Below are 27,538 nucleotides of genomic sequence, written 5' to 3' on the forward strand. Positions count from 1 at the left end.
TTTCATCCCCCCCCCCCCCCCCCCGAAAGAAGAAGTAGGGGGGAGGAAAAAAGGAAAGAAAAAAGGTGAGGAAGGAAGGGGTGGGAGGAGAAAAGACAAACACAAAATGCAGTTCATGGAAAAATATCTCTGCTCGATGGAGGCTAAAAGGTGGCAGCTGTGCCGAAGTAGTGGACCCTAAATCACTGAGCAAAAAAGCAGGGAAAGCTCTGATTGCTCCTAGTACAGTAGTGAATGTGTGCTTTCAGCCACAAATCAAGCAAGCTTAAAAAAAAAAAAAAAAAAAAAAAACCCAACGGAAAAAAACCCACCAGACTCAATCAAGCAATAATGGCCTCCACTTCACAATCAGACAAGTGCTTCTACTTCAGAAATCCTACCATTTATGGCTGATTGCTAACCCTGGCCTCATTTCTCATCTAAAGGGCGAGTAATAATTTGGAAAAGGAATTATAACAACTTCCCAACCATTTGGTAAATCGTTATTATTTTAAAGAGGTGTTGGGAGGCTGTTGCTGTTTGTCAGATATTTTTTTTTCCTGCTGCTGCTCTACCACTTCCACCACACTGATTCTCACTGATGTCACACTAGAAGGACAGTAATGTGCAGAGAAAATATGTAAGAAAGAAAAGCTCAGAGCGATACTCTGATCACAGGGCTTCGGCGTGCTAAAAGTTGATATGAAGGCACACAAAGAGGGACGAAATGGCTCTTTCCCTTTGTCACTATGTAGTGCCCAGAGCCTTGCACCGGGATCCGCGGCTGCGCTGAGAGCGAATGCTGCTGCCGCCCAGCAGCTCCTGGGTGGGTGACTCGAGTGGAAGCCGCCTGGCTCAGGACCTTCCCAGAGGAGGGTGTGTGTGGGTGTGTGGGTGTGTGTGTGTGTGTGTGCAGCCGGGGTTCCGGGGGGCTCGCTACGGAGGGGCTGCCACGCACCCAGCCCGGCGAGAGCCGCCTCGGCAGCACCCTGCCCGGCCGGGGCTGCCCAGCCTGGCGGAGCCAGCGCTTTGCGGTGCCGGTCCCGCTGGCACTGCCTCCTCGTAGGCAGCATCGGGAGGGACAACGTTAATCGTTTACCCGACGGGTTATCGGGATGGGAAATGCGCGGTGCTTTCGTCTAGGACCCTGATATGCCAAGTGCATTTATTGCACTTGTTTTCCGGTTTCAAGCATGGAGAACCGCATATGTAAATATTTCAGTATTTATGTAAATATTTATTCCAACATCTTCCGCAAGTCTGTCATGATTTTCATATGTGTATTTTCTGGGGAGAAAACGCTGAAACAGACTCAGACAGTGTGCCTTCCAGCCGTGAATGTCGCTCCTGCCCCGGGTCAGAATGCAGGCTCCGGTCAGACGCCGCTGTTCCGAATGACAAAGCATTTAAAACCAGATGCGATGTGACGCAGAGAAAAAAACCCAGGGGGACCTGTGTGCACTTCACCTGGGTCAGCTCATCCTGTTGAAATCATGGTAGTGTTTTGATAACGGCAGGCATTTGTGATCAAAATACCTCTTATTTTAGTGAATTGAGGACAAAATGGGATGCCATCATTTCCCTGGATGGATGTGGTATGTGTTACGAAAGGGATGATCAGTGTGTTTTGGAGGATGGCAAAATTTCATTCACTGACTTGGAAGATAAGCACAGCAACAGCTTTCATGCAGTGTTATATCCCTTATTTCTGGTTTGTGTTGTCAAGATATCTGTTGCCACAGTTATTTAAGTCTGTCTTTTAAATGTGATTTGAAGAGGGACCGATTCAAAAATTTTCAGTGACCCAGTGATATCTGAACTACTTACTGGAAAACAAAAAGTATAATGCTTCAGTCGAAATAACAACTTGGAATGTGTTTTATTAAATAGAGTTCATTTAATATTACCCTAGAGTGCCGTGGCTTTGGAAAGTGCGTTCTTGAGCTTGAACTTTCATACCTGGGTAATAGGAAGGAGGGGAAAATGGTCGTTTGTAATATTGCACATTTTGGGCCAAGTTCTGATCCCACATAAGCCCAGCCATGGCGTTTCTGCCTGTATTTTCCAAAAGTGCCGTGTCCCTGGGTCCTGTCTATTGCTCCGAGGTGAGGATGGTGCAGGGAAAACACGTAGATCCTGCACAGAACTGTACATAAAATTCGGCTGTATTTTACTTTCGCGTCACTGCTGTATTTCCGCAGTATTTCTGAGGTCGGTGGATTCTCAGTGAAACAGAACCAGGTTCAGTCTCAGTGGAACTGAAGAAAATTGGGATGAATTTTGCCGCTGAAATTGTTCCACAAAATAATGGAAAAAGGTCGCTTATACGCATAAACTCGGGGCGCATTTAATTTGTAAATATTCCCTGATTTTTTTTGTGGGCAATGTTATGCAAAGATATTTAAATTAGCAGATTATAAAAGAGCAGCACTGCCAGTTCAGCACTGACACAGGAGCGAGTGTTCAGGGGAGGAAAAACTCAGAAAGCGAAGGGATCCGTTTACATCCCCGTTCGCGGAGAACCGGTGGCCACCCTGCGGGGAACGGGTCTTGCCGGTCCCGCCGCTCGGTACCTCAGGGCTCGCGGCGGCTCCCGCCGTCCGCAGGCAGCGGCCGCCGCTGGGTTCGGCTTTTGGAGGGGCGGCGTGAGCGGGGCCGGGGCCGGGGGGGGCAGTGGCGGGGTCGCGGGGCTCGGGCTGCCGCCGCGCACTCGCCGCTTGGCGCCCGGCGGTGGCTCGTTCCCCCCGGCGGGGCGGCCGCGGCTCGGGGCGCGGAGCGGGGCCGCCTGGCAGCGCCCCCCGCAGCCAGCCCCCGGCCCGGCGGGGCGCGGCCGCTGCGCCGCAGGGCAGCCGGCAGCGGGGGGTCCCTCTCTGCGGGGCTCGGCGGCTGCGGGCGCCGGGAGCCTCGGCGTGGGGCTGCGGCGCCGCTTAGGAAGCTGTCGGGCGGGCAGGGGGTGCGGCGGCTCCGGCCACCGGAACTGGGAGCACGGCGGGGCCGGCGGTGGGCGGCCCCGTGGGGGGTCCCGCGGGGCACCGGCCGGGTCCCTGCCCTCGCCCAGCGCGGGGCCCTGCGCCCCAGCCCCAAACCGGGACCCAGGGAGCGGAGCAAGCATCTCTGAGCCTGCGGCCGCAGGGCAGCGTCACAAGTAGTGCGGAACCGCGCCGGAGCGGTGCCCCGGCGGGGCAGGCGGGACGCGGCCGTGGCGCGGGCGGGGCCGGTACGGGCCCCCCGGCACCTGAACCGGCCCCCCGCTCCGCCGAGCGCAGCGCATCCCCCCCGCGCCCGTTCCAGCGGCGCTGCGGGACGGGAACGCAGGGAAGGCGTGTGCGTCCCCAGGATGCGGCGCTGGAATTAGCGTGTCTGCCGGCACGAAAAAGCGGTTTCACAATTAAACCGTCAGTTTGTTGTTTGTTAACGTTAGGATTCTTCTTCTTCAAAAGAATCTAATTACAGTAACTACAAGACTTGATTACAGCGTTATTTGAGGAAAGGAATTATATTTTTTTGATAAAAATTCAACTGGTTTTGAGAAAAATATTCACCCCCCTGCTTTTAAAAGCAACAACTGCCACCTCCGCACACAAAAGCTGCCCACTGGGGCAGTGAGGAGGCACCTGGGGTGACGCTGGGGCCCCCACCAGCAGGGATGGGGAGGGGGACAGCCAGCCAGCAGCTTTGCCGGGGGCACTGGCCTGCAGGATCCAGCCACCCCTTTGTGCTGAAGCAGATGTTGCTCGTTGTTGATGGAGCTCTGAGGCTTCAGTTCAGCTCCATGCAAAGAAACAGTTGTGCCTCAGGATGGGAAGGAAGCAGTATGAAAACTCACCGTGGCAAAGGCCTGAGGCAGGCACGAGCCATGTCCCCACACCCCGAGGAGCTGCTGTCGCTTTGGCCTCTGTGGGGACCCTCGGCTGCTCCCCCGCTGTGTGCACAGCTGTCTGATCCCTGCTTTGCTCACCCACATTCCCGCTGCCATGGCCCCACTGTGTCCATGCGACATGCTCTGATCCCACCAGGCAGCTGGCACTTGCTGCACACCTCCCAGCAAGCAGCTTCATTGGCACCGGAAACAATCCCCACATGGGCTCAGTTAGAATTAAACGAGGATCAGTCCACCCAGATGCACGAGGTCTGAAACAGCATACACAGCGCACTACTTCGGAAGGTTTCTTGTGGTATTTCATCATCTTACACACTTCGTCATCTCATGAGCTGATGTTCTTTAATCTTCAAAACTTTTCACCAGTGCCTCTCCCCCTCCATGAAGGAGAAAAACAGTACAGCCTGCTCTTCCTGCTATTTGCTTAATTTGTGCTTGCAGCCAACAGTCAAGGACAGCGTCAGCCACTTGGCATTTCACTTGACACAACTGCAACCTTCTGGCATGGACAGAAATGTGTTGGCCTCTCACTTTCCCATGCCCTGACTGGGCTCTGAGGTCTTTCAAGTGACCAGCAACAGTATGAAAGCAAGCACACCAAACTACTCAAGCTGTAAGTTAAAACACAAACAAGCAACTCAAAAGGTGCAAGTTTTTTTTTTTTGAATGCCTGCTACTGGAAACGTAGCCTAACAGATATTTCAGAATCTATTTAAAGCCACCAATTACTTTTCCTGTTGGCTGCCACTTAGTATATAAAATTTTTACAGGGGAATTAAAATGATCCCAAGACGCAGGCTTATGTAATGGAAACAATGACAACTCCCTACCTGTATGAAATGGGAGTTTCAGCGTTTCAAATAAATCATGTCCTTTAGTCACGGTCTTGCTTTGCAGTGATAGCGATCACCCCGTCATAGAGGGAAGGGCTCACAATTCACTGTTGCTAAGGTTTGCAAATTAACCATTTTTCTGAAAAATACAGTATGGAGCGACTACTCCAGTGGTACAATACAAGAATGCATGAGTTACTCCACTGGTTTATATTTAACACTGATGGCACGTCAGTGTTCACAGCCTGGTAAGAGAGCCTGTTACTGTGTGCTTCGGTTGACTTTCTGCCCAACAGCCGGACCTGAGGCTGGGTGCTGGCCGCACAGAACAATACGCGAGTGAGCTAACGAACTGTCAGCGTACAGAGCTGGCTAAAAGATACAAAGAAAAATAACGCTTAATGGCCGCTGGCCGAGGGAAGCAGAACACACGAACACCATGGGGCTGGAGCCTGCAACACAGCGCAGTGCAGGAAAACAGCATCAACCCTGCTGCCCAGAGCAACGCTCGGGATGGACCCTGAAGCTGGCACAGAGCAGCATGTAGCTTCTGCTTTCCTATTCTAACCCCGCACCAGGCACTGCTCTTCAGCTGACCAGTATGTGGTTCTGAAAGGGCCATCTGTGTTGGTGCACACTGTTGTGCAGACGTCATACAGGCATTAAAAACCTTCATGGATATTAACTCGGTTTTTAAGAGTTTCTCTGCTCTGCAAAAATCAGAAGGCCAAAACCCAGCACTGGGAACTGAAATGCTTCCATGGAGAACATGGCTGAAGGCTGTAGCAGTTATTTTTGTGATAACTGATGGACAGAGTAAAAGATTGTTAAATCAACAGTGCTGTTAAAAAAACCTGACAACCCAAAATATTCTAAGGGTTTGTTCTCTCTGCTTCTGTGGCACTAAACCTGTTTGCAATTCTGTTTAATTACCTTTTTTTCTGGTAAATGTCCATGAGAGTGTTGCTACCTAGAAAAGAGTAGTATTTATATCTCTTACAAAGAGCATTACAATTATTATTCAGTTTGCCATTTGCTTTCAAATGCCTTAGTCTATATCAGGATTTCAGCAAAAATACCAAGACTGCTTTCTGTATCATCCTCGGGCTCCAGTGCTTCATTGTGATCCTTTGGAGAGGTATGTACGTCTTGTTCTTGAATGGTCTTTCTCTTTCTTCTGCGAACGTACACAGCGCGACTTTTCGCTGTCTCCTCAGACGGTGAGTTGTTTGCACTGATGGCAGTTTTCAAAGCTAACTCTAAGCGTTTGTAGAATCTAGAAGGAAACAATTGTGTAGTTGTTATTTTTGTAGGTTTGCTCAGGATCTGCTACTCTGAGAAACTAATGCTTTTGTAACATAAAACATGCTAAGAGAAGAAAATTGTTACTAATGTTGAAATATTCTAGCCGATACTGGACGAAAAATTAGAAATATCAGCACATGTCCTTGTGTATGCCATGTCACTTCTCTCTGTAATGTTTGTATGTTAGAAATCAATTAGTGGATATACTCATGTGCCATTAAGACCCTGGTATCAGGTTAAATGTTTGATGAATGATGGCGTTAATGATCAGATGGACTGCAACTATTAGCAATTACTTTTAACAAACAGGGAGATATTTTAAATGTGGACATATAGCAAGAAACTGGTCTTAGTACATGTAGGTGTCTCTCCAGAGTCCTTTTCATCCTCGTGCACTTTTGGATCGTCTGCCTGTTCTGTTCCTCAGTTGGATACAAAGGTAAAGACCCAAAGTTCATGTCACCTTCCACCACCTTCATAAATCATCAGTTTTGGAAACTATACAAAGCATTTAGTGGATTAAAGTGTGCACTGTGATCTAAATACTTCTGAAATGGTTACTGTCGTAGAATAGCAAATGCTGTTATCATTGGAAAAAGAAACTTAAGCCCCATTCAGTAACAAAGAGTCTGCAAATTATAGGTTTTCACTTAAAAAGTGTATAGTCTTCAGAGCTCAAAAAATTAATTTAAATTCCATTTCACACTTTGGGGGGGTTGTCTGGTTTGTGTTGGTGTAATCTTACAAACCTGTCAATCCTTCTTATGTTTTCTTCCATTTTCTGATTAGCTACATGTATCAGAAATTCAATATATTCTTCAGAGACCATCAATTTCCCCTTGTGGCTCAATGGAACTTCTAAGCAATGAGTGCTCCGGACAGCCTAAGAATACACACACACAGATGAGTTTATCTAGAATAATTTTTTTCATTTTATGAAGGTGATTTAAATAAATTTTAATATGGGGAGTTCATTACAGAAAAAAAACAAACCCAAACCAATCCCACTTATCCACACAACTGGTTCGTTTGCTGTCAAAGCAGAAGGGTGTTTCTTTGCTACAGTGTGCCCTGTGACAGCTGTCTATCACATTACAATTTAGATCTTGGCTTGTAAAAAAATCAAGGTTAAGAGTAACCATATGATTTTGTTACGTTTCTTACAGGGGAGTAGGAAAGTCCTTACCATTGTAATTTTTCCTCCTCTGCCAACTGTAATACCAGAGTTCCTGAACCCAGATTCAATAGCCACTGAATGCTGTGGAACAAATAAATGCCTTAAATAGGTCTTATACACTTTCACAGAGCAACAAACAATTACGGATGGGTTGCAATGCAACTTACAATTTCAGTGTTGCAAAAAAACTTCTTCAAAGCCATCTCCCCAAATTAATGCAGTAATAATTACATTGAAATGCTTTTAAGATCAAGCCCACGCAGCATCACAAATCGCAGCTGTTTTTTCAAAGAACCACAGTCAATCTTGGTTGTCTAATCTTAGCCCGTTAGTGCAGGCAGGACATTAACGTCTCTCTGGGTGCTGTACTATTTTATCTTGAAAAGCTGGTAACCATATAGACAGTCGTGCAATACTTTTATAGCTAAAAGTACAGCAGTACTATAAAAGAAACTAACCACCTCTCTTTTTACATTAATAAAGGAACAAACCCATCACACGTTACTCTCCAGAATAATTCTGGAAAAGCAGAAGGCAAAAGTACCACACAATTAGTTGAAACACTGGAGCCAAATGATATCTAAAATACCCCTTCGCTTTTAGCCAATGAAAGCAGCCCCAGCTCACTGGGATTTTTTTTTTTTACCAGGCAACCTGCTTCAGCTCGAAGACTGAACTGTATTCAAGTAATTTTGTTTCCTAAAAAGTACAGCAAAACCTCTATCAAGTTTAAAGCTGTATTTTCTTCATCAGCTTACTTTTACTACCCTAGTTACTAAACATACAGCACATTTGGGACTATTCTTAAGTGCTAATGCTTACTCAGGAGCCAATACTGTTACTTCTACAGCAAGGAATATAACGGAACAGCAGCGTAACATTGTTGCTTCATGTAATTTTACCAGAAGCTGTGCATCTTGCAGCTCTTGACATAGCACGTGAAGAACAAATGGTTCAAACTTCAGCACAATGTCGCCAGTGGCTTTCTCTAGTGCTTTCATCTGGAAAATACACCAAAATATTTATATTAATACTGCAAGTGTGTACTGTTAAAAAAAAGAAAATAATAGCTAGTCAGTGTGAAACAAGCACTGAAAATGCAGCAAATGAGTTCCACGCAATCAGGTTTGTTCATCTGCTTCTGATTTTTCATTGCTCGTAATACACAAAAATTCCATGGATTTCCATGATACTGTTTACATAACTGATTAGGTTTGATAGAAATTAATCACAAGATGGACTTTAAAAACTTGGAAAAGTGTGCTTGCCTGTTTATTTCTTTGTACATTCAAACAAATCTATACAGTTAGTACAGCATTGGAAGAGGACTGCCTTATTGCAGTCACGTGCAAACCGAGTAGGTTTGGGTTGGTTTTTTTGTTTGGTTAGTTTTTTTAAACTGTTCTTTAAAATCAGAAGCACTTTAAGTACATTCCCTAACTTCAGGAAACTTTATGGGGTTCAGCATGTTAAATTCATGGCCTAACATACTTGATCACATTCTAATCTTAGTTTAAATAATAATGTGTAGCCCTATGTAAGAGTTGTAAAGATAAAAAAAAAATCAGGGGTTGAAATTAGAGGATAAAACCCACAAAACAAGAAAAAAAAAAAGAAAAAGTAGTAACGTCATAATTATAAAATTCAAGAAATTACCTTCAGACCCCTCAGTTCTGCTAGAAGGCTGAGATGCTAGTGGCAATTTTTCCTGGATTTGTGAGCGTGGAGAAAGCTATGTAATAGTAAGCCATGCAGAATGTTATAATAACTCTACTTTTCTATGCTATCTTTATGCAGAGAAACCTTAAGAGCCAATATTACCTTCCTCCATTCAGAAAGGTTGCTTTGAGGCAGTTATATTACTTATTTCATTGTATGATTATTTAATCATAAGCACTGCTTGCCCCCCCCTTCTTGTCTGCCTTCGCTTCCTTAATTCATAGCACAAAAAAAATTTGCTGTGTTAACTTGGGAAATTTCAGCTATTTTCCCATACTTTGGTGTTTTGTCTAGCCCTTCTCATCTTTTTTGTAAAATGAAAATATTAAATAAAACCTCCAGGAAATAATCAAATTCATATGCTTTTTAAAGACAGGATGGCATAAAAGAAAACTGCTGAAGTAACACTCTCTCGTCCTTTCCTTTAAACACTGAAAGGTATTTAAATGTATTTAAGCAGCATGTCCTCCGTAAATGTTCTTGTTTTAAGTTGAAAGGGAGGTCTTTCTGCATGGATAAGTTTGAAATTTGTGTGCCAGATTAAAAAAAAAAAAAACCACAACAAAAAAAGCCCAAGCAACACAGCTGTACTAAAGCTGATGAGAACAAGAAACAATCAACGCTGCGTAATGCAGTGTTGTACAGAAATACCTAAGGTAACTTATTTAGCATTTGCTTGGGTCTGGAAACGAGTTGTGTTGACACAGTGCTCCACTGAGGTGAATTCACCCTGCCCCGAGAGTGTGCTAGCATGGTCAGCTTCCTTATCCAAAGCTGGGCTCTGCAGAGTTTGCATGGTTTCTCCTCGTGCTCAGTGTGCCGTTGGCTCGGTCTGGGTGGATTTCAGCAGAACACACATCCACGCAGCAGTCCGTCGGCACTCACGGTGCCCAACACCAGCTGGGACCCGCCACGGGCCTGTGTGTCCCCCTTCAGACACATTTCCGTGACCTCTTTTCAGACATCTTCCCACGTCTGAGAGCTCCGTTCGAGCCACCTGAGCAACAGAGGGTCCTGCTGCAACAAAATGGTCTGTGTCCACTGTGGCTGGAAGCCAAGCCAGACAGACTTGTCTCTGAGACAAGCATTGTAACAGAGAACACAATATGAGTGCGTGTGATATTGGTGAGGGTGTTTTTAAGGGTTTCTGTTTCTCTGAAAAGGCAAAGTAATTTAGCAGATACCCTAGAGGTAGCTTTTCAGTGGGAATACAACTAGTTAAGAAAGTCATACCAACTGAAATAATCTATGCATGTTAGCACCACCCCAAAGCTGTCTTACAATACTTGTATCCTTAAAAAGCTTATTAACAGAACGAAGTATTTTCAGTAGAGGGTTTTTTATTATCTTACTGTGTCTAAGTAATTAATTTCCTGCAAACTCAATTTAACAGGGAAATACTGAAAGCCATTTTCTATTAAGTCCAAGAAGTCTGAGGCCCAAGATTTGCTCCCAGTGAAGCTGATGGGAAAAAACACCCAACGGGAATAGGATTAGGCCCCTCACCTCTGAAGAGTTGGTCTAACGGCTCTTATGAAATGACAGAAAGTACCTGCCTGTGCTATCTAAAAAAGCTCACACTAATGAACCCCCCCCTGTTGCAAACACTGGAGCCAAAGCAGAGAACAACTGACTGTTACATGACTAACCACGGCAGCACGTTCATGCAACGCAGAACACGGCCCTTTATCTGGAAAGGGTGTACCTTGGGGTACAGCGAATGCATTCACTGCAGCGCTGCACCACTGCAGCCACGTCACCCACTCGGGCACGAGTTAGTGTGGTATGGGCAGTGCACAGCCCCACTGCATGTGGCAAAACCTGCTCACGAGAGAGGGATGCACTGACACTCAAGCTAGATGCTTGGAAGGTTTGCCAGCAGTACACCAACCCAGCAGCTGACGGAACATGATATGGGTCCGGGTGGGCAGAACTATGTGCACACAGGTCCTGGTGGAAGCAAACGCTCTGCACACGCACGTCTTAAAAGTATTAAATGGCAGCTGGCCAAACGTACGTTCAAAAATCCAGAGTCGAAGGTGGTTGAGATCTGCACCAATCGTGTACAAGGAAACAAGTATACCAGTTCAGTTTTACTCTATTGTGTAATAACAAGGTTATATTTGTGTCGTATCAATAACCTTGCAAAGTACTGCGTAATAAATGATGCCTTTTCTCTAAGCATTGGGAGGATAAAGGGATAAAAATAAATTACAAAACAAATATCCTATGTTCGTATTGTTTGGGTTAATATCTGCAGTGAGGTCAAATGATCTGACAGCCGAAATGCACAACACACAGCGTACAAGATCCTGACTTCCCTTCTCATCTCCTAAATACTGCACTAGCAAAGCTTTATTACACATTAGAGTACAGTAATTTCAAAATTAATCAAACACTTTTTTCTTACATTTTCAACTCATGTATAAAAAAACCCCACCATCTACCTGTTAAAGGGAACAAGAAAAAAAATATCAGAGTATTTCCTCTCATAAGAAGAGTCAGCAACAACCTGCTGTGTCCTACTCAGCCTCAAATTTGCTAATGGAAATTTCAGCAAGCTCTGCTTTGCTAGAACAAATACTAATGAAGGCAAGTATTTTGGAGTAGATTTTTTTTGTACATGTCTGAGAATGCATGCATGCGGTAAAGTGAGCTATGAACCGAATGAGAGAATTCTGTCCTTGTAACTGCTTCTTTTTTGGGACAGGCAAAGCAAAGAGATGTATGCAAAGAGCAGACTATTTTTGAAGGCATACCAGAAACCCCCCCTCTCTATTTTTTTCAATTTCAGTGGATTTTAAGATACTAAATTAAAATGCAGTATTAGAGATTCACCGTTAGACTAGTTCCAGATGTCTGTACATAAAAGGCTGTTAGCACAGCAAGCTGGAGTCAAGATTGTTAAATTAAAGACAGGGGTTTTTAACTCAAGACAGTTTAACTGACTTGAAGGAGTTACTATATACAAAGCGAATGTGCTCACTGGCATGCTTACCTGAACACATCTACATTTAAGGGAAACAAAAGCATTCACTTTGGTTGCTTCTGGAACTGCTGACTAAACCAACAAAGCAAGAACGGCCACAGCTTATGAAACAGTTAATGAACACAACACAAAATATTTGTTAATTACCATTACTGTGTCAACGTGCATGTCGGGCTCTAACTGCTGGAGAATGGGATAAGGGCCACATCATCCTGCATCTGTGTCCTGCAGGTATGTTGCTGCTTGAGTAAGCGCCATCTCGGATGCTGCCTGGCACAGAACTTTTACGAGGCAAATGCCTAGCATCGTACAGCAATTGTTTATGGCGTTAACAAGGAATATATGGCTTTCATTTAGCCCAGCACTGTCTGCTAATGCCTAGGTCACTGCTGTCCAAAGACCAAGCGAGTATACTCTACAGAAATTAAGCTTATTTTACTTAATAGTAAGATAGGATAGGATAGTAAAATAGTATACTTAATAAAAGATAGGATAGGGAGCTTTTAAAATCAAATCTAGTCTCTGGTCAATACCTTGCCAGCAATCTAAGAAGAAGGAAAAACAAAGAGCAGATAAAAACTGCACAAATGAAAAATGCCTTGTTATACTAACAGTAAGCCTTCAGGAAAGGAAGAACACTTGCTTAGAAAAGCGCTGTTTCTGCTTACTTGGAATAAGGAAAGGGCTTTGAAAAAGTAGGTTTTTGAAACCTAGGTCTAAGACCTTCAAAACAGGTCGTAAGAATTTACCAAGTAAAAAACCTAAAGAGAAGTTTATTTTGAAATTAAGAGTGTCAACTCATTTCAGTACCGGGAACGAAACCCAAACATTTCTTTGCGTTTCACACGACATTTTGCGTTCCGATAACACGAGGAGCACCGCGGGGCACGGCGGCCGCACCGCACCGCTTACCACATCGGCTTTGCCGCAGGCGTCGTGCGCGACCATGAGCCATCCGCAGTGTTTCTTCTGGATCCCGCAGCCGCCTGGGCCCTGGCAGTGAAGAGAAACGCCTGAGCCCGCGCTACGGGCAGGCGGTGGGGGATCTGCTGCGGCCGTGGGAAACGGCCCGGCACAACCAATAGCGGCGCTTCCAAAAGCGCCCGTTCTCCGAGCGCACCTCGTAACGGCGGCTTAGAGCGGCCTGTCCGCACCAGCCCAGGGGCACCCCCGGCACCGCAGCGCCGCCGGGACAGCGAGCCCCAGGGGCCTGCCCGCCGGGCCCGGCCCCCGCCCGCTGCCCCGCACCCCCGGCCCAGCCCGGCCCCCACCGCCGGCCGCGCCGCCGGGCCCGCACTCACCGCCGCGCTGCCCTGCGCCAGCACCAGGCGGCCCGAGCAGGAGCTGGTGGTGCAGAACCGCGCTCGCCCGTTGAGGAGCTGCACGACAGGAGCAGCCCGCTCGTCCAGGCCGCCCTTCCTGCTGGCATCTACCCGTGCCAGGCGCCGCGCCTTCTGCTGCCCGAAGGCCGCCATCAGGGGGCGGCGGCACCGGGCCCCGCGCCGGCCCGACGGCAGCCCGCGAGGGCCAAGCCTCCCCGAGGGGCGGGCGGCCGGGCGGGGCGAGGGACCGCCCCCCGCTGCGCCCGCGCTCCGCCGCCGGCCGGCCCGGGCCCGCGCTGCGCCGCGGAGGTAGGCGGTGGGCGCAGGGGCCCCGGCGGCTGCGGCAGCGGGGGGGGGCTCGAGCAGGGCGCGGCGCGGCGCCTCCCGCCGGCGCTGAGGGGACGGCGGCGGCGGTGGTGGGCCCGGGCTGTGTCTCCGCGCCGCGCTTCCCGCCCGAGCGGCCGGTGAGCCTCCCGGGAGCTGGGGCGGGCCCCGCCGGTCCCGTTGCGCCCAGGACTGCGGCGGGGGCCCGGACTCCGTTTCCCGAGCGGCCCGGCGCCCGGGCTGCCGGCGGCGCCCTGAGGCGGCGGAGGCCCCGAGCCGGCGGGAGCCCGCCCTGGCGGCCTGCGGCTTGGCCCCCCGGCCCGCGGCCCGCCCGGCCCGCTCCCCGCCTGCCTGGGGCCGCGCCTCAGGCGCCAGGCGGGGCCGGCGGCGAGGCGGAGGCGGCCCGAGCCCAGCTCGGTGCCCGCTCGGTGCCGCGCTTGTCCGGCGGGGCCGCTGGGATCGCAGCGGGTCAGCTTTGACTCTCGGGGCCCCCCATCCGCGGGGGGTCTCCAGTGGGGCAGCGCCCGCACCCCGGCCGGCGGGCTGCGGCCCTGCCGCGGGCCCGCTTTCGCCTCCCGTGGCCGCGGCTCGGCCCTATCCCGGCGGCTCGGCCTGTCCCGGCGACTCCGGCCGTGCGGCTGCCGCCTCCCCGTGGGGCTGCGCCGGGCCGGGTGTGCCAGCTGTGCCCCCCGTGCCGCGGGGGTGCGCTCGGTTGCCTGAAGGCCTCGTGCTGCGGGGTCGTTTGTTAAAATCTGCATCGCCGGTTTTTTCAGAGCAGGCGAGAGGCTGCCGTGTAATTGGGTTTATTACTGCTGCGTATAGAAGTGACCTGTACTGCGGAGTTACTTGGCAGTGTAGATTGATTGTCGTGACCTTTTGTCAAGGGAGGCCTTGGCAGTGTATGACCCTGCGAGCAGTACTCTTCCTGATTCAAACAGGTAACCAAGGATGCGAAGCCTTACAGACTGTATCAGTTAAGAGAAAAGAAAAAAAAAAAAAAAGCGATTAAGTCAAGTACATTTAAAAGCTGTAATCATCTTTGGGAAAAAAACTGCCTCTGGCTACAACCCTGAAGTTCTTCAGCTGGAGCTGGCCAAAAGCCTGATCTCTTGATGTCTTTAAGGTGCCCATCTGCCGTCCTGTGATTAACCGCTGAGTATCCAGTGAAGCTCTCTGGAGTCCGTCAAGATTCCTGAAAGAACCGTGTGTAGCTGTTGTGTAGGCAGTGTTTTCATAGAATACTTCACAGATGAGTGTAGTTGGAGTAGCTTAATGTGTTGATAAATCATTATCACTTCCGTTAGTGCATATGGAGCTGTGGGCTGCAGCAGTCGAGGGCTATGGTTGATGGTCTCTGTTACATATGGCAGCAGTGGTGAAATGCAGCTGGAACTAGGGACTGGAATCTTGAATGCCTGCACTTTTTTTCCTGGATTGTTTTAATATCTTATGGTATCTTGGGTTTTTGATAACTGATTGTAGTTTTTTATCGCTTTTTTTTACATACAGGGTTCATAGTAAGCAGGAGCAGTGACTGGAATCTCACTTGGCTAGGTTACCCAGTCAGCTAATGTACAACAGGCTGTTTTGCCAGTCAGTGTTTTTCCCCAGAGTACTGTACGTGTCTGTGTATGTCATATCAGTGCCATGTTCACAGGAGCTGCTCTAGAAATACTTCACAGATAAATTATTTGCATGTGATTCTCTTAAAATCCATAAACTCCTGCAAATGGTATTTTCTGCCTTTTGCATATTTGGGGAAAAAAACCCAGAACTAAACAAATACACCCCCCACCCCAGTTTAAATCAGCAGTGAGGCTGTTTGATTTCTTTATTTTGAAGATGCAGAATAAATTATGAAGGCAATACAATATTACTGTGGTTTCCTCCCCTCCCCAGGTATTCTGATCGCTATGGCAGCCACAAGAAATGTGATGAGAGCTGTCAGAGTTTTTGAATTTGGTGGCCCTGAAGTACTTAAGCTCCAGTCAGATGTCTTAATTCCTGATCCAAAGGAAAATCAGGTATATATGAGTTCTGCAAACTGAAATCATGATGTTGAATGATAATAGGTAAACTTACAACAGAATGAAGCATACAAAATAAAATTTTTTCGTCGCTGTGTTCATACTACCTGAGATGTCACAGTTTAACAAATGTGAGCTTTTTACAGTTACACGGGCTACATATTCCATATAAAGGATTTCCTGAAAATAGTTTCAGTTCAATGCTGAATTTTTGCCGACTCTGTTTAAGAATTTAGTTAAAACGACATGATACTGTGCGGGTTCTAAATCTTTTTAATTAACGCTTAAGAAGCATCTTTTCTTTTAGGTGTTAATTAAGGTCCATGCCTGTGGGGTAAATCCTGTTGAGACATATATTCGTTCTGGAAGTTATGCTAGAAAACCAGCTTTACCCTATACTCCTGGCTCAGATGTGGCTGGTGTAATAGAAGATGTTGGGGAACATGTGACTGTATTCAAGGTATTTATGCATTGAGTTTTAATTCATTATTTATTGTATCTTCTTTGTGTGATTGCTATACTGCTGTTCCTGTTTTTATTGCTTATAATCATGTAAGCTGCTTGGGGCAGGGGGTGGGAATCATCTTCATTGACTGGTAACAGCAACATCCTATTGGCAATCCAGTCTGCAGACTTAACTGTAGGGAAATCTGATGCTGTTGAGCTGCAAGAGTTAAAAGGTCTCAGAAGAGGCACTTCAGTTTGTCTGCTTAAGCAATGATGTCAGGTGTACAGAAGTTGTGGTTCAGAAGTGCTTTTATGGCATTACAGAAATATTTGAACGTGGGTGCTTCCTGTTTGAGGTAAGAATTTCATGCAGAAGTGAAAAAAATTCTGTACAGTTTTTGTTTTTTTAAAATGGAAATAGCTTTTATTTTGCTGACTTACAGAGCCCCACAACTTACATATTTGTTGTTAAAACTCTTCAGATATTTTATTACTCTGGTCTAGTAATTTTACTTAGATTTTCTCAGGAGGGAAGTGCTGGAACAGGAGAAGACTTACTGGTTTGCTAAAAGGTATCTTTGAAATCTATTTAAAACCTGTTCTTCCTTTCAAGTCATTAGACTGCAGGTCTCAAACATAAAAATTGTAGTTAAAATTGTGTTGGAATTTCCTCATTTGGGATTTACATAACCTAATCTCTCATCTCTCCCAAAATAGTTATCTCAGGGGAGAAGGATCATGTTTATTCATATTTTCTATTTAGTCGTTTGCTATATCTGCTATGTCTGCTTTTTGTTTCTTACGGAAATTGTGATGCTCTTGGCTTGAATGAAGGAGAGAGATGGGATCAATATGTGCCACAGACACACATCCTGAAAATGCCGAGTAGCCAAGCTCACCCATTTGCATACTCATAATGCTTGAGAAACAGCTATGCTGATACGCAGCTCTCTGCACAGTAGTTAATACCCAATGTCTGTAAACCAAACTGACGTAGCCCACATGCTGTATTTTTATTGTGATCAACACGCAGACAGTAAAAAGTCAAAGCTCAGTGGCTGCATGTCAGTGGATACTGATGATGTTCTGCAGGTGGGCTTGGACAGTCAACAGGACTGAAGTGCCCAGGCGCGTGCACGTGCAGCACGCTGCCCAGGGTGTGTTCCCTGAATCGCCTGCTGTGTTGCTGGTTTGAGTATTCCCTGCTGAACAACGACAGCAATATTTAGTTGCCTTAGGGTGTATTAAGAGCATTTCTGTTTTCCATTCTTGAAACAAAAATAATTGAGAAATGTTTCTTCTGTGTTTCTCAAAGCTTTTGAGGTTTTGCATTTGGAATCTGTGGATAGAATTCTTTAGTGTTCAGGTTCATTAAAGGTAATATTAATGAGACAGTAAGTTTGTGCGTTAACACTGTAGAGTGGGGTTATAATTCTGACACTTTCAGTACACAAAATTACAGTTTGTGTTGCATTGATTGTGTGTATCGGCGTTTATAAAAATATTCTCTGTGAAAAACATAACGGGTTGTTTTTAATAGGAGAGCTGTTAGAAATAGCATAAACTTCCGTGAACTGGTGCCTAATGAACTGGTGCCTAAGGTATATTAAGGAAAAAATAAGGGCAATGATTGATTTCTCTATTTTATTTCCCTCCTTTCTAGAAAGGTGACAGGGTATTTACCACCAGTACAATCTCTGGAGGATATGCAGATTATGCAGTTGCTGCAGTGAATAGCGTCTTTCCTTTGTCGGATAAACTGGACTTCAGGCAAGGAGCAGCGATTGGAATACCCTACTTCACTGCTTATCGTGCTCTTTTCCAGAAGTAAGGTGCCAGTCTAAGTTTGCACATTTCACTTTTGAGTATTTTAAATGCCAAAGTTCATATTTCCATTGTCCTGTAAAATGGGGGGAGATCAATGACTGAGAAATGTTTAAAACACTTAAGTCAAATTTGTTATACTGATGGAATTGTCAGATAATCGTTATTTAGAAGCTAGTGACTGTGTTTTCCTGTTACGTGTTTCCTCTTAAGAGAGCAAACCAGGAAAGGCGCTTCTTCAATAAGTACCATGTAATGAAACCATATAACACTTTTTCAGTACTCATTGGTAATTTTAGCTAGGGAGGAAAACCAAGAATAGTTCTAATTTCTTAATTAAATGGACAATGTGCTATAGAGCAGACCCACCTTTCTTCATGATCCTCTCTGCCAGAGACTGCCTCGCTGTTCAGTCCTGTCTGTTGCCATAGGACAGCTTAACATAAAAGCCAGACTTTGCATCAGCTAGGTGAGAGCCTAGGACTGGAAGTCTGGTTTAGTTTGATAGAACAAATGATTAGAACTCGTGGTTTATTTTAAGATCTGTAACAGGTGAACATCTTGAACTGAGGTTCGGTACCAGACTGTTACTTCCTGCTAGTTGCATGTTGACATAATTGTGTATTACTTAAATTCATAAATTATATGGTTTATTTTGCCTCCTTGCTTTCCTAAAGAGGCTGATTATACCTGTTTAGCCATAACATAAATTGGAAGTAATGCTGTGTGAAAGATGAGGTTTGATGTCATTATGTGCAATCTGATACTTAATGATTATATATTGCAATCATAATGCTAAATTTTCTGGTTTTTTTTTCATTCAGAGGGTGTGCCAAAGCAGGGGAAAGTGTGCTAGTACATGGTGCAAGTGGGGGAGTAAGTATTTTGAGAAGGCAAGTTATAAGGAATGCTGCTTTCTGTCCTTGTATCTGCTTTTGCCTGCTTGTCTTTTTATCTGCTTATTATCTGCCTTTTTTTTCCTGCTTTTTTTGTGATAAGATTTATGGTTGCATTTATATCAATAAATGGATTAGAAAAATTAGGGTTTTATTTCAGATGCTCTAGGATACATTTTTCTTAGAGCAAACCCTTTTATTCTGAAGAACTATGAAACTGCATGAGTGATTGCTTAAGGTCCCTAATACACAGGGTCACATAGTGAACATACTGCTGCATTTGGAAGTTGGTCCAGAAGCTTTATAACTGGTCTTCCACAGATAAAGCTCATAGCAGAAAGCTGTAATTTTAAAATATGTACAAGTTGTTCTCAGTTCTCTGAGAAGTAATCACTGGTGCATAGCAACTCTGCATTTCTGGGATATTTTTACCTATTCTCTGATAGCTAGCAGCACAAGGAGAGATACTGGAATATGTAAATTCATGACTGAATAGTATGTGAAACTGCACATCTCTGTTTTTTTGGTTTTACATGACAAGCTAATTTTAGATTTCTTTCACATAACATTCTAGTTTCTCTCCCACACTCTGCACTTTCTTGCTTCTGCTGATGCACTGAACAGCTGCTATAAATGGGCAAAGTTTCCTTAATTGTTTGGTAGACAGCAAAAAGATGCATTCAGATCTTATTCTGATGTACTAGAATGACATTCAGCATCATAGCCTTTTTTTTTATTACAAACTAAACATAGTGTTTCTATTCTTACTTATTTTATATGTTTCTTGAAAAGATACATTGCTTTTCATTTACAGAAGCATGTAATGCAAGTCTCTTGTTCTGTGGACTTGTAACCTTTTTTGCAGGAATATTTGTAAAAGCAGCGAGATGTGTGTAGGGATGAAGCACATGCTGAAGAGAAAAGGCAGTTTGTGCTGCATCTTTGTTTTTTTTCAAATATGCTGACTTCCATAATAATTCTTTAAAAATTGCCTTCTTTTGACTTTTTCTCTGAAAATCAGTCTGGCCATGATGCATTTTAATTAATGGCGTGGGTTTTTTTTAAATTTAGTTGAAAACTGACGATGTACTATTGAGAGAACGTCACATTTGGCAAACAGTTTGGGTAGATCCTGGCCAGACAGAGGGTCATGGTAGATTTTTTTGAGAAGCCTGTCCATTTATTTTGTGTGTTATTCATAATGCAAATGTAGATAGCAGAACCACAGAATGGAGTTTATATGGTTGTCTTTGTGTATGTGTTTGTGTCGTGTCCTGTCCTGTCCCCCCGAAATCATGCATAACTTAATGTATCCTGGTGGAGGTATCCAGCTGTATGGCCGGTACAGTGGGCTGCTGAACCCGTAGCCTCAGGAAGCAGATCAGTGGGGACTGAACCCCAGGGAGGCATTGTACGTGTCAGCTTTTTCCTCATTTTGCTTTCGCATTCTGTTGCTGCCACACAAAGCAAAACGAGGAGATGGCATTGGCATGTCTTGAGTGATTATTGGCTCCAGCATCAGGTTTTTATGGAGGCATCCCTCACCTCTCAACATCCTCTGAAGTGCAAAGCTGTTATGAGATGCTGAGAACTTGGTTTCTAAAGATATCATCTAATCCATTTGTGAAAGGTGCAAAAGCAGTGTTAATAAAATTTGTACTTGCAGATTTTCTTTGCAGTATATAATGCTGGTATCAGTATCAGGTGATTCTGGGAAGGATTTTCTTGGCTTTGTATCAAATATATATGGCCCAGCTTTAAGAGATAGACAGCATTCTTCATGGATTTATATCAAATGCTGATAGTTATTAAAAAAACCCACAGAACTTTACTATGCCTCTGTAAATTCTTTTCTTTTTTTAAAGGCTATTAGGTGACCTTTAAGCGCCAAATTACTTATTATGGCTAAAAAACCATATGTTACCAGGCCAACTTTTTAAATATGTAAGTTACAAGTTGCTGGTAGAATATATAAAATTTAAGATGCTAAGAAAGAGAAAAAAATGCTTTGCTTTTTTCCTTTTTTGCTTTTCTTTTTGACCCTCAGGTGGGAATAGCAACATGTCAGATTGCGAGAGCTTGTGGTTTAAAGGTTTTGGGTACAGCAGGAACTGAGGAAGGCATGAACGTGGTTCTAAGAAATGGCGCTCACCAAGCATTCAATCACAGAGAAGCTAATTACATTGATAAAATTAAGGTAAGCAGGTATTTACAGTTTATTATTTATCTGTAGCATATGAAATAAACAGTCATACCCAAGCACTAATTGGAGTGATTTAAATAAATATTATGTCCTGTCTAGGAATACACAGGGATGGAAGGAGTTGATATAATAATAGAAATGCTCTCTAACATCAATCTTGCCACTGACTTGCAACTGTTGTCCTGTGCAGGAAGGGTTATGGTAAGTTTTGCTTGTCACTGACTTCAGTTTGTGCATTTAGCCACACAATTCAACAGTTACAACTTGAACTATCTTTTAACTGGTTTGTAACAGGTTGTAGGCTGTAGAGGTCCTATTGAGATAAATCCAAGAGACACTATGAGTAAAGAATCTAGCATAATTGGAGTCAGTCTGTTTCTTGCAACTGAGGTAAGAAACATTTTTATTTTAAAGAATGTATTGTTGACTTACTAACACCTCTCTATTTCCAGTTAAAATCATTTGTAGGGATGAAAGCATAATTTCACTGTAGCTAACTTGTTTTTTCATTCCTTTATGTTTTGATTTAATCTCAGAACATCATGAAATATTTTGGGTTGGGAAATTTGGTTAAACGCTGGGATAAATAGTCAATGCTTTTCTAAAAATGTTATCTACCTTGTGGTAAATGCTGTCTTTTTTACATGCAGGAGGAGAAGCATGAATGTGCAACAGTACTCCTTGATGGCATAGAAGCTGGCTGGCTGACACCCACTGTAGGCTCTGAATATCCGCTGGAGAAAGTAGTTAAGGCTCATGAAGACATTATTCATAGCAGTGGTGCTCGAGGAAAGATGGTGCTCCTTCCATAAAGTATTTTTCCAATTATTTTGTAGCTGTTCAAACTGCACCTTTGCTTATGTGAGTCATTGAATGTATGTTATAAAACACACTTTTGATCAGGTTTCACAGAACGTAGCAAATGCTAACTGACATAAATTATCAATCTATTTCCTTTTTGTAGTAAGCAGAGTTGCATATACTTTAAAGTAATTTTTGTAGCTTTTTTGACTGATGAAGAAATAATTCTTTTCTGCTTTTGTGGCCTTGTGATGCAGGGGAAACTTAAGACAGAATTTGATATCATGCTGTATGTGATGTTACAGTGAAGCCACTGTAGGTAGTGCAAAATGAAGCCTGCTTTTTAAAGAGATACACAGATGCATATAATGAACAATACACATATAACTATGACTTTGTAAATTCCTTAGCCACAAAATTTGTCTCATTCTTCTTTTGTCACGTAATTGACTTGGAATAAAAGCTTTCACTGCCAAAACAGTTGACTTTCCAGCTCAAAAGATGGCCAGAGAATCTCTCGGATATGGACTGCTTGGAAGCAGAGGCAGTTTCCTTTTGCTATGGCTAACTTAGTACCTGATGTGGAAGTGTCCCAGTTAATCCATAGAGACCGTAACTCTGAAGCTGCATGCTAGTATTTGTTACTTTGCAACTGATTGTATTGGCAGAAGCTGCTGATTCCTTGGTTGTAAATGGTTGGGTAGTGAGGACTTAAATTCTTTCTGTGACCTTTATTAAATTTAATGTCACCTGAATCCCTGGCTACAATGAGGAGAAAAGAGAGCCCTGCGCTGCTTTCATGAGTACTTAGAATTTATGTTACTTCATAAATGAATGTGTATGTGTTCTTGACTTGTTCCAAATACAATCCAATTAAGGAAGGACAATTTCTTTGATAAGTTGACAGCTTTTACACTCAAAATACCATTTGGTATTACAGGCACTTCCTTTTAATAATATAACCCTGTAATGGGCAGTGAAGTCATCACTTGCAGAAGAGTTTTCTCAACTTCAAGGGTTAGCTTTTCTGCTCCTTTGAGGAAAAGTGATTCCTTACTAAAAAGAAACTTTTTAGAAGTATCTTTGTCTGTGAAGGTTACTTGCTTTTTAACATTTGGTCTGGATTCTTTTGGTATCATACTGTCATAAATCAGCACACGATCTCTGAATCCATATACAGTTTCCTCAGGGTGGTAACTTCAGCACACTACCATTTTCCAAGTTGTGATTTTTTTCCTGAACAGACATTAATTTCTACTGACGTTTTGCTTAATCTAAACTAAGAAAATAATTGGTGAAATCATTTGAAATGTCTGGATTTCTCCTCTGTTTGTCATCCCTTGTTAAAAGGTAAGACAGGGCCCTGCAATCTGTCTCTTTGTAAGCTTCTTGATCAGACCTTAATGTTTTGTTTTAGTACTTACTCCACTGCGATCGTTCTGTGTGTAGTTGGGAGAAATCAAATCCTGACACACTACTTGTCTCTAGAACCTGAAATTGGTTAGTTGTTTTACCTGTATGTCCTCTACAAACAATTGGCTCCTTTCAGAAAATTGGATACTGTGTTGAACTCTTGCTGACATTCAAGCATTTGAGTGTCTTCATTGTACTTGGCAGACATATTTAAAACAAAACCCCATGCCTGATCTCTGTTTTTGCGTGGTGGGTTGGTTTAGCTTTTTTTTTTTTGGTTTGGTTTGGTTTTGGTTTTTTTTTGTGTGGGTGGTGGTTTTTTGTTTGCTTGTTTGGTTGTGCTTTTTTTTAGAGTAGTTGGAATTGAAATATTTTCCCAGCTTACAGGCATGTTAGTATACAAATACTAGGTATACTAAAAAGTGTGGAAGAAAATTGTTGACTTATTTACACAGAAAACGTTGCAAGTGATAGCATCTGTCACCTGTAAGGTCCTCCTTCTTGCTAAGTGACTTACCCTTGGAGGAGACCAGGGACAGCTGGATCATTACAACTGATGCAGTGCCAGCTTCTTTAAAACCTGTCTCAGAAAATATCCAGTCTTTCTGCTTGATTTTTCTCTTGTGCATAGCTATGCAAAGAGATGTAAAATACTTGCTTGCAAATGAGATAATATGGCTTTACTTCCTTCCACTCTCCAAGTGCAGTCCTAACAGACCTGGAAGTGGGTCTAGACATTAATAGTTCTGGACTTCATGTGGTCGTCCCCAACAGCCATGTCCCTTGTGCTGTCACTGCTAAATGGATGAAAGTATTTTGGCACCTTGTTAATGGCAAGTTGATTGTTTACTATAAGTGGGTGGAAATTGATAGAGGATTTTCTTCAGAGCTCTAGCAAAAAGACATTTTTTTGTGCTGTTGTAGTTGTTTGAGTAACAGTGGTGTAAGTGCAGAATCATAGAATGGTTTGGGTTGGAAGGGACCTTCACTCCAACCTCCTTGCTGCGGGCAGGGCCATCTTTCACTAAGCCCAATCCAACCTGACCTTGAACACTTCCAGGGATTGGGCATTCACAGCTTCTCTGGGCAGCCTGTGCCAGTGCCTCACTGCCCTCTTTGTAGAAGAGTCCTTCCTTAGGTCCAGCCTAAACCTGGCCCGTTTCTATTTACAACCATTGCCCTTACTAAAAAGTCCATCTCCATCTTTCTTATAAGCCCCATTTAAGTACTGGCAGGCTGCTACGAGGTCTCCCTGGAGCCTTCTCTTCTCCACACTGAACAGCCCCTGCACTCCCAGCCTTGCCTCACAGCAGAAGTGATTGTTGAGTATGTCTGCATTTTCCAGGTCGGTTGTCACCAGCTCTCCTGTCTTACTTACTGTGGGTGGTACATTTTCTTTATTCTTCCTTTTCGGGCCAATATATCCATAAAGGCTTGTACCATTCTTTGCATCCTTCACCAAATTCAGCTCCAGCTGTGCCTTAGCTTTCCTAATACCATCTCTACAAATCTGGGGCAGTGTCCCTGTAATTCTCCCCCGGATACCCATAGAATTATGTGTGTTCACACTATAAATCTAGCTAGCACAGTTAATGAGACTATTGGTAACCATTCTTTGCCCAGTTGCATGTTGTTTTCTAATTTGAGAGAATTTTTGAGATAATTTGTGAGATAAATAATAAACATAGATATTTTTTCTAAATAGGTATATTTATTAATCTTTTCCATTTTCTAAATTTTAAAATTCTCACACTAGCACTCACTTTTGGCTGAGCTATCAATGATAGGAAAGACTGGTGTCAGATCTGTTTGGGGCATCTGTCTTTCAGTCTGTAGTCTGTCCCTGTATGTCACATGCTGCATAGGAGTGGGGAGCTGCGTTTCTTTTTGAAGGTTTATGAATGATTAATCTAGTGTTAAGTGATCTGGGTAGCTAGTTTCTTAGCTGATTATTCAGGTAAAAGATACTGATGATTCCTATTCATTTAGGTAGAATGCAGTCTGAAGCAGTGATGGCATGTAGGGAATCTGCAATTCGGCTTGACAGCACTGTTAGAAAAAACAAAATATCTCTTAAGAGTAATGGTTAGCAATGGATATGATTATGGAGATGATGTGCATATAAAAATATACATGTTCCTTATACAGTGTATGTTTTAAATATTTAATTCCTTTTAATTTGGCCTTTGGTCAGGGGGTATTATATGAATGAGAGGCTTATGATTTACAGTGGCTCTTTTCTTGCTTAGTGCTGCCTCTGCTTTGTGGCCAGTGTTTAGAGACAAAGTTCAGCGCAGTTTTCTTGTACACATCACTGCTGTTAACACGGGCACTGTTTGTTACGGGGTTTCTCACCAGAAGGTGTCAGAGTAGTTCTTCCATTTTTATTGCATTGCAGCCTGCTCTCTACAATGGTAACCCAGCAGAATAAACCAGCATAGTTTAGACTGCTTTGTGAAGAAACGGAATATAACATTTAATTCTTTTGTCCATTTTTTGATGTATTGTACTAATGGAAGGGGAAGTTTTATTCACGCTACTTTTTCCAAAATTAGAAGTAATGACGTAGCACTGAACACAAAGTGCAGGAAGGAGTGAGGAAGCTGTAGTGGGTGCACTCAGGCTGTGGGCAGAAGATAGGTACTCGAGAGGCCTGGGTTGTGCTGCTGGTATTGTACAGAAAACAGGGTTGGGCTCCAGCTGTAGCAGTGTAAGATCTTGTCACTGCCATGGTGATGAAGGTGGGGGGCATTGGTTTGCCCATGACTCAGTTACAGGAGTCCAAGCCTTGCATATTACTGCAACCCACCTCCACTGTGATCTGCAAGGGAGGAATGGTGGAGGTGTGCATGGTTGTTTCAGGCTGTGTTCTCTGCTGCAGACACTGATGTTCAGTGGTGGGCAGTTAATCTTGGCTAGGTAACTTCTTCAGCTGTTGCAGCTGAAGTCCTTCCAGCTGCTATTTGGTCATGTTTGTGGCTAATCTTTCAGGTGTATCTGATCTGTGCAAGCCACCCATCTAGAGAATGTCAACCTAGGGAATTGGTTGATTCAGCTCTCCTTTTGGGACATGCCATCCCTTCGGCAGAGCGAAGAAGAATGGAGGAATCGATTGAGGATCATAGACAATTGAATTAGGCAGACTAATTCTGGCAGGTTGTTTATTTTTTAGTAACTTGTCCTGATTTAGCCACCGGATGGGGTTTCTGAAGCAGTGGTTCCCAGTGGTAACCTGCTTACTGCTGCCTGGGTGGTGGGACAGGTTGTCCAGGCTCTTGCTTTTGTGCTGGCCTTTGCCTGCACAGGTGAGGTTTGAGGTTCAGAGTGTGCGGTTGTGTACACATGCCACGGTCTGGAAGCTGCTGCTATACATGTTTCTGAAATAGAAAAGCGTGGAATTATTCTGAAAAGCAGCTGCTATTTTTTGATCTCATTGTACTTAAATAAATGCTGCCTAAGCTTTCTAGTCACGAAGAGTATCCCCTCTCCATTGTAATCATGCGGTCCATGTGTATTCCTGACTTTGTGTGCTATGGCATGATACAATATATTAGTGAGACTTTAATGACAGGGTTGGGAAGGTAAAAAATCAAGAGGATATTGATGTTCTTGATAGTTGCTTTCATCACAAAAGACAAGTCGGTATTGTGCGTGGGTAGTTCCTGACACACAAGACCTGGGGGCAGTGGACTTCCTTCAGCTCTTTGGAGCAGGTGCCTCAGCGCGGGAGGCAGCCCCTGCCCCCAGGCACCGGAGGTCTGCGCTCCTGCTGCTGCACTACCTGTGTGTTGGTGCTTCTACTGGAGCTCACAAGGAGTGAAGGAATAAAGGAAAAAGAGGAGCACGGAAGGATGATTGAATCTCCTTTATTCAAGTAAATCTAGAGTCCACTGAAATGCGTGCTTTGGGGCCTTGTGTCATTTGTACTGGAGGATGGATGTTTGAAACAATTGTGCATCTCGTCTCACGGTGCTGTATTTTTCAGTTTGTAGATCTGTGTTGTACCAAAAGACCTTATTCATTGCCTGCCCCCACCCCCTTTTTTTTTTTCTCTTTTCCCCTCTTTTTTTCCCTTCCGCTTTGCCTTTCCTTTCCCCGGGAGCTTGCAGCCGCCGCAGGGCACAAAGCGTGCGGCCGCCTGCTCGGCCAGGGCCGGGCGCTGCGGCGGGGCGGCCCCCCGCGGCCTCAGTGCCGACCGGCCCCTCCTGAAGGGCCGGGCGCGGCGCGGCCGCCATTGGCGGCGGGAGCCCCGCCCGGCCCGGAGCGTCCCCGGCGTGTCCAGGCGACGGGCGGGCCGCGGGCCGTACCGGTCTCCTCGGCGCCGGCGCCATGAGCGGTCCGCGGCCGGGGTGAGTGGGGCCGGGGGGCGGCGGGGCGCAGGGTCTGGCCGCCCCGGCCT

General features: G+C 44.7%; 3 protein-coding genes across 6 annotated transcripts in view; 2 read left to right on the forward strand and 1 right to left on the reverse strand.

Annotated features, from left to right (window-relative positions):
• Positions 1 to 5,686: 5,686 nt before the first annotated feature.
• TYW3 (tRNA-yW synthesizing protein 3 homolog) lies at positions 5,687 to 13,458 on the reverse strand. Its single transcript, XM_080406834.1, has 6 exons — positions 13,184 to 13,458; positions 12,795 to 12,875; positions 8,077 to 8,175; positions 7,184 to 7,255; positions 6,747 to 6,880; positions 5,687 to 5,968 (listed from the first exon to the last, which is right to left on the reverse strand). Exons 1-6 carry the CDS (start codon positions 13,355 to 13,357, stop codon positions 5,746 to 5,748), a joined length of 783 nt encoding a protein of 260 aa, XP_080262960.1. The 5' UTR covers positions 13,358 to 13,458; the 3' UTR covers positions 5,687 to 5,745.
• CRYZ (crystallin zeta) lies at positions 13,397 to 22,806 on the forward strand. Of its 4 annotated transcripts, none has more exons than XM_080406829.1 (9): positions 13,397 to 13,513; positions 15,428 to 15,552; positions 15,863 to 16,015; positions 17,666 to 17,829; positions 18,651 to 18,702; positions 20,770 to 20,919; positions 21,025 to 21,126; positions 21,220 to 21,315; positions 21,576 to 22,806. In XM_080406829.1, exons 2-9 carry the CDS (start codon positions 15,442 to 15,444, stop codon positions 21,735 to 21,737), a joined length of 990 nt encoding a protein of 329 aa, XP_080262955.1. In that variant the 5' UTR covers positions 13,397 to 13,513; positions 15,428 to 15,441; the 3' UTR covers positions 21,738 to 22,806. The 4 variants fall into 4 exon arrangements, with proteins under 4 accessions (XP_080262955.1, XP_080262957.1, XP_080262954.1 ...); XM_080406831.1 differs by lacking the exon at positions 13,397 to 13,513 and adding an exon at positions 13,558 to 13,668; XM_080406828.1 differs by lacking the exon at positions 13,397 to 13,513 and adding an exon at positions 14,303 to 14,466.
• A 360-nt stretch (positions 22,807 to 23,166) lies between these two features.
• ERICH3 (glutamate rich 3) overlaps positions 23,167 to 27,538 on the forward strand; it is a gene marked incomplete at its 3' end in the record, with an annotated part of 46,126 nt that continues 41,754 nt past the window's right edge. The window contains exon 1 of the mRNA XM_080407693.1: positions 23,167 to 27,488. Within this exon, the coding sequence (XP_080263819.1) occupies positions 27,469 to 27,488 (20 nt within the window). The remainder of the gene's footprint in view (positions 27,489 to 27,538) is intronic.

This window comes from Falco punctatus, assembly GCF_963210335.1.
Source record: "Falco punctatus genome assembly, chromosome: 11".
In the NCBI taxonomy this organism is placed as follows: domain Eukaryota; kingdom Metazoa; phylum Chordata; class Aves; order Falconiformes; family Falconidae; genus Falco; species Falco punctatus.

Coding starts and splice junctions, on each gene's coding strand:
- TYW3 (XM_080406834.1), bottom strand. CDS start 13,357: ATGGCGGCCTTCGGGCAGCAGAAGGCGCGGCGCCTGGCACGGGTAGAT. Junction 8,176..12,794: donor CCTGCGGCAAAGCCGATGTG/GTAAGCGGTGCG, acceptor TGTATTTTCCAG/ATGAAAGCACTAGAGAAAGC. Junction 7,256..8,076: donor TGCAAGATGCACAGCTTCTG/GTAAAATTACAT, acceptor TTTGTTCCACAG/CATTCAGTGGCTATTGAATC.
- CRYZ (XM_080406828.1), top strand. CDS start 14,430: ATGACCCTGCGAGCAGTACTCTTCCTGATTCAAACAG. Junction 15,553..15,862: donor CTGATCCAAAGGAAAATCAG/GTATATATGAGT, acceptor CTTTTCTTTTAG/GTGTTAATTAAGGTCCATGC. Junction 16,016..17,665: donor AACATGTGACTGTATTCAAG/GTATTTATGCAT, acceptor CCTCCTTTCTAG/AAAGGTGACAGGGTATTTAC.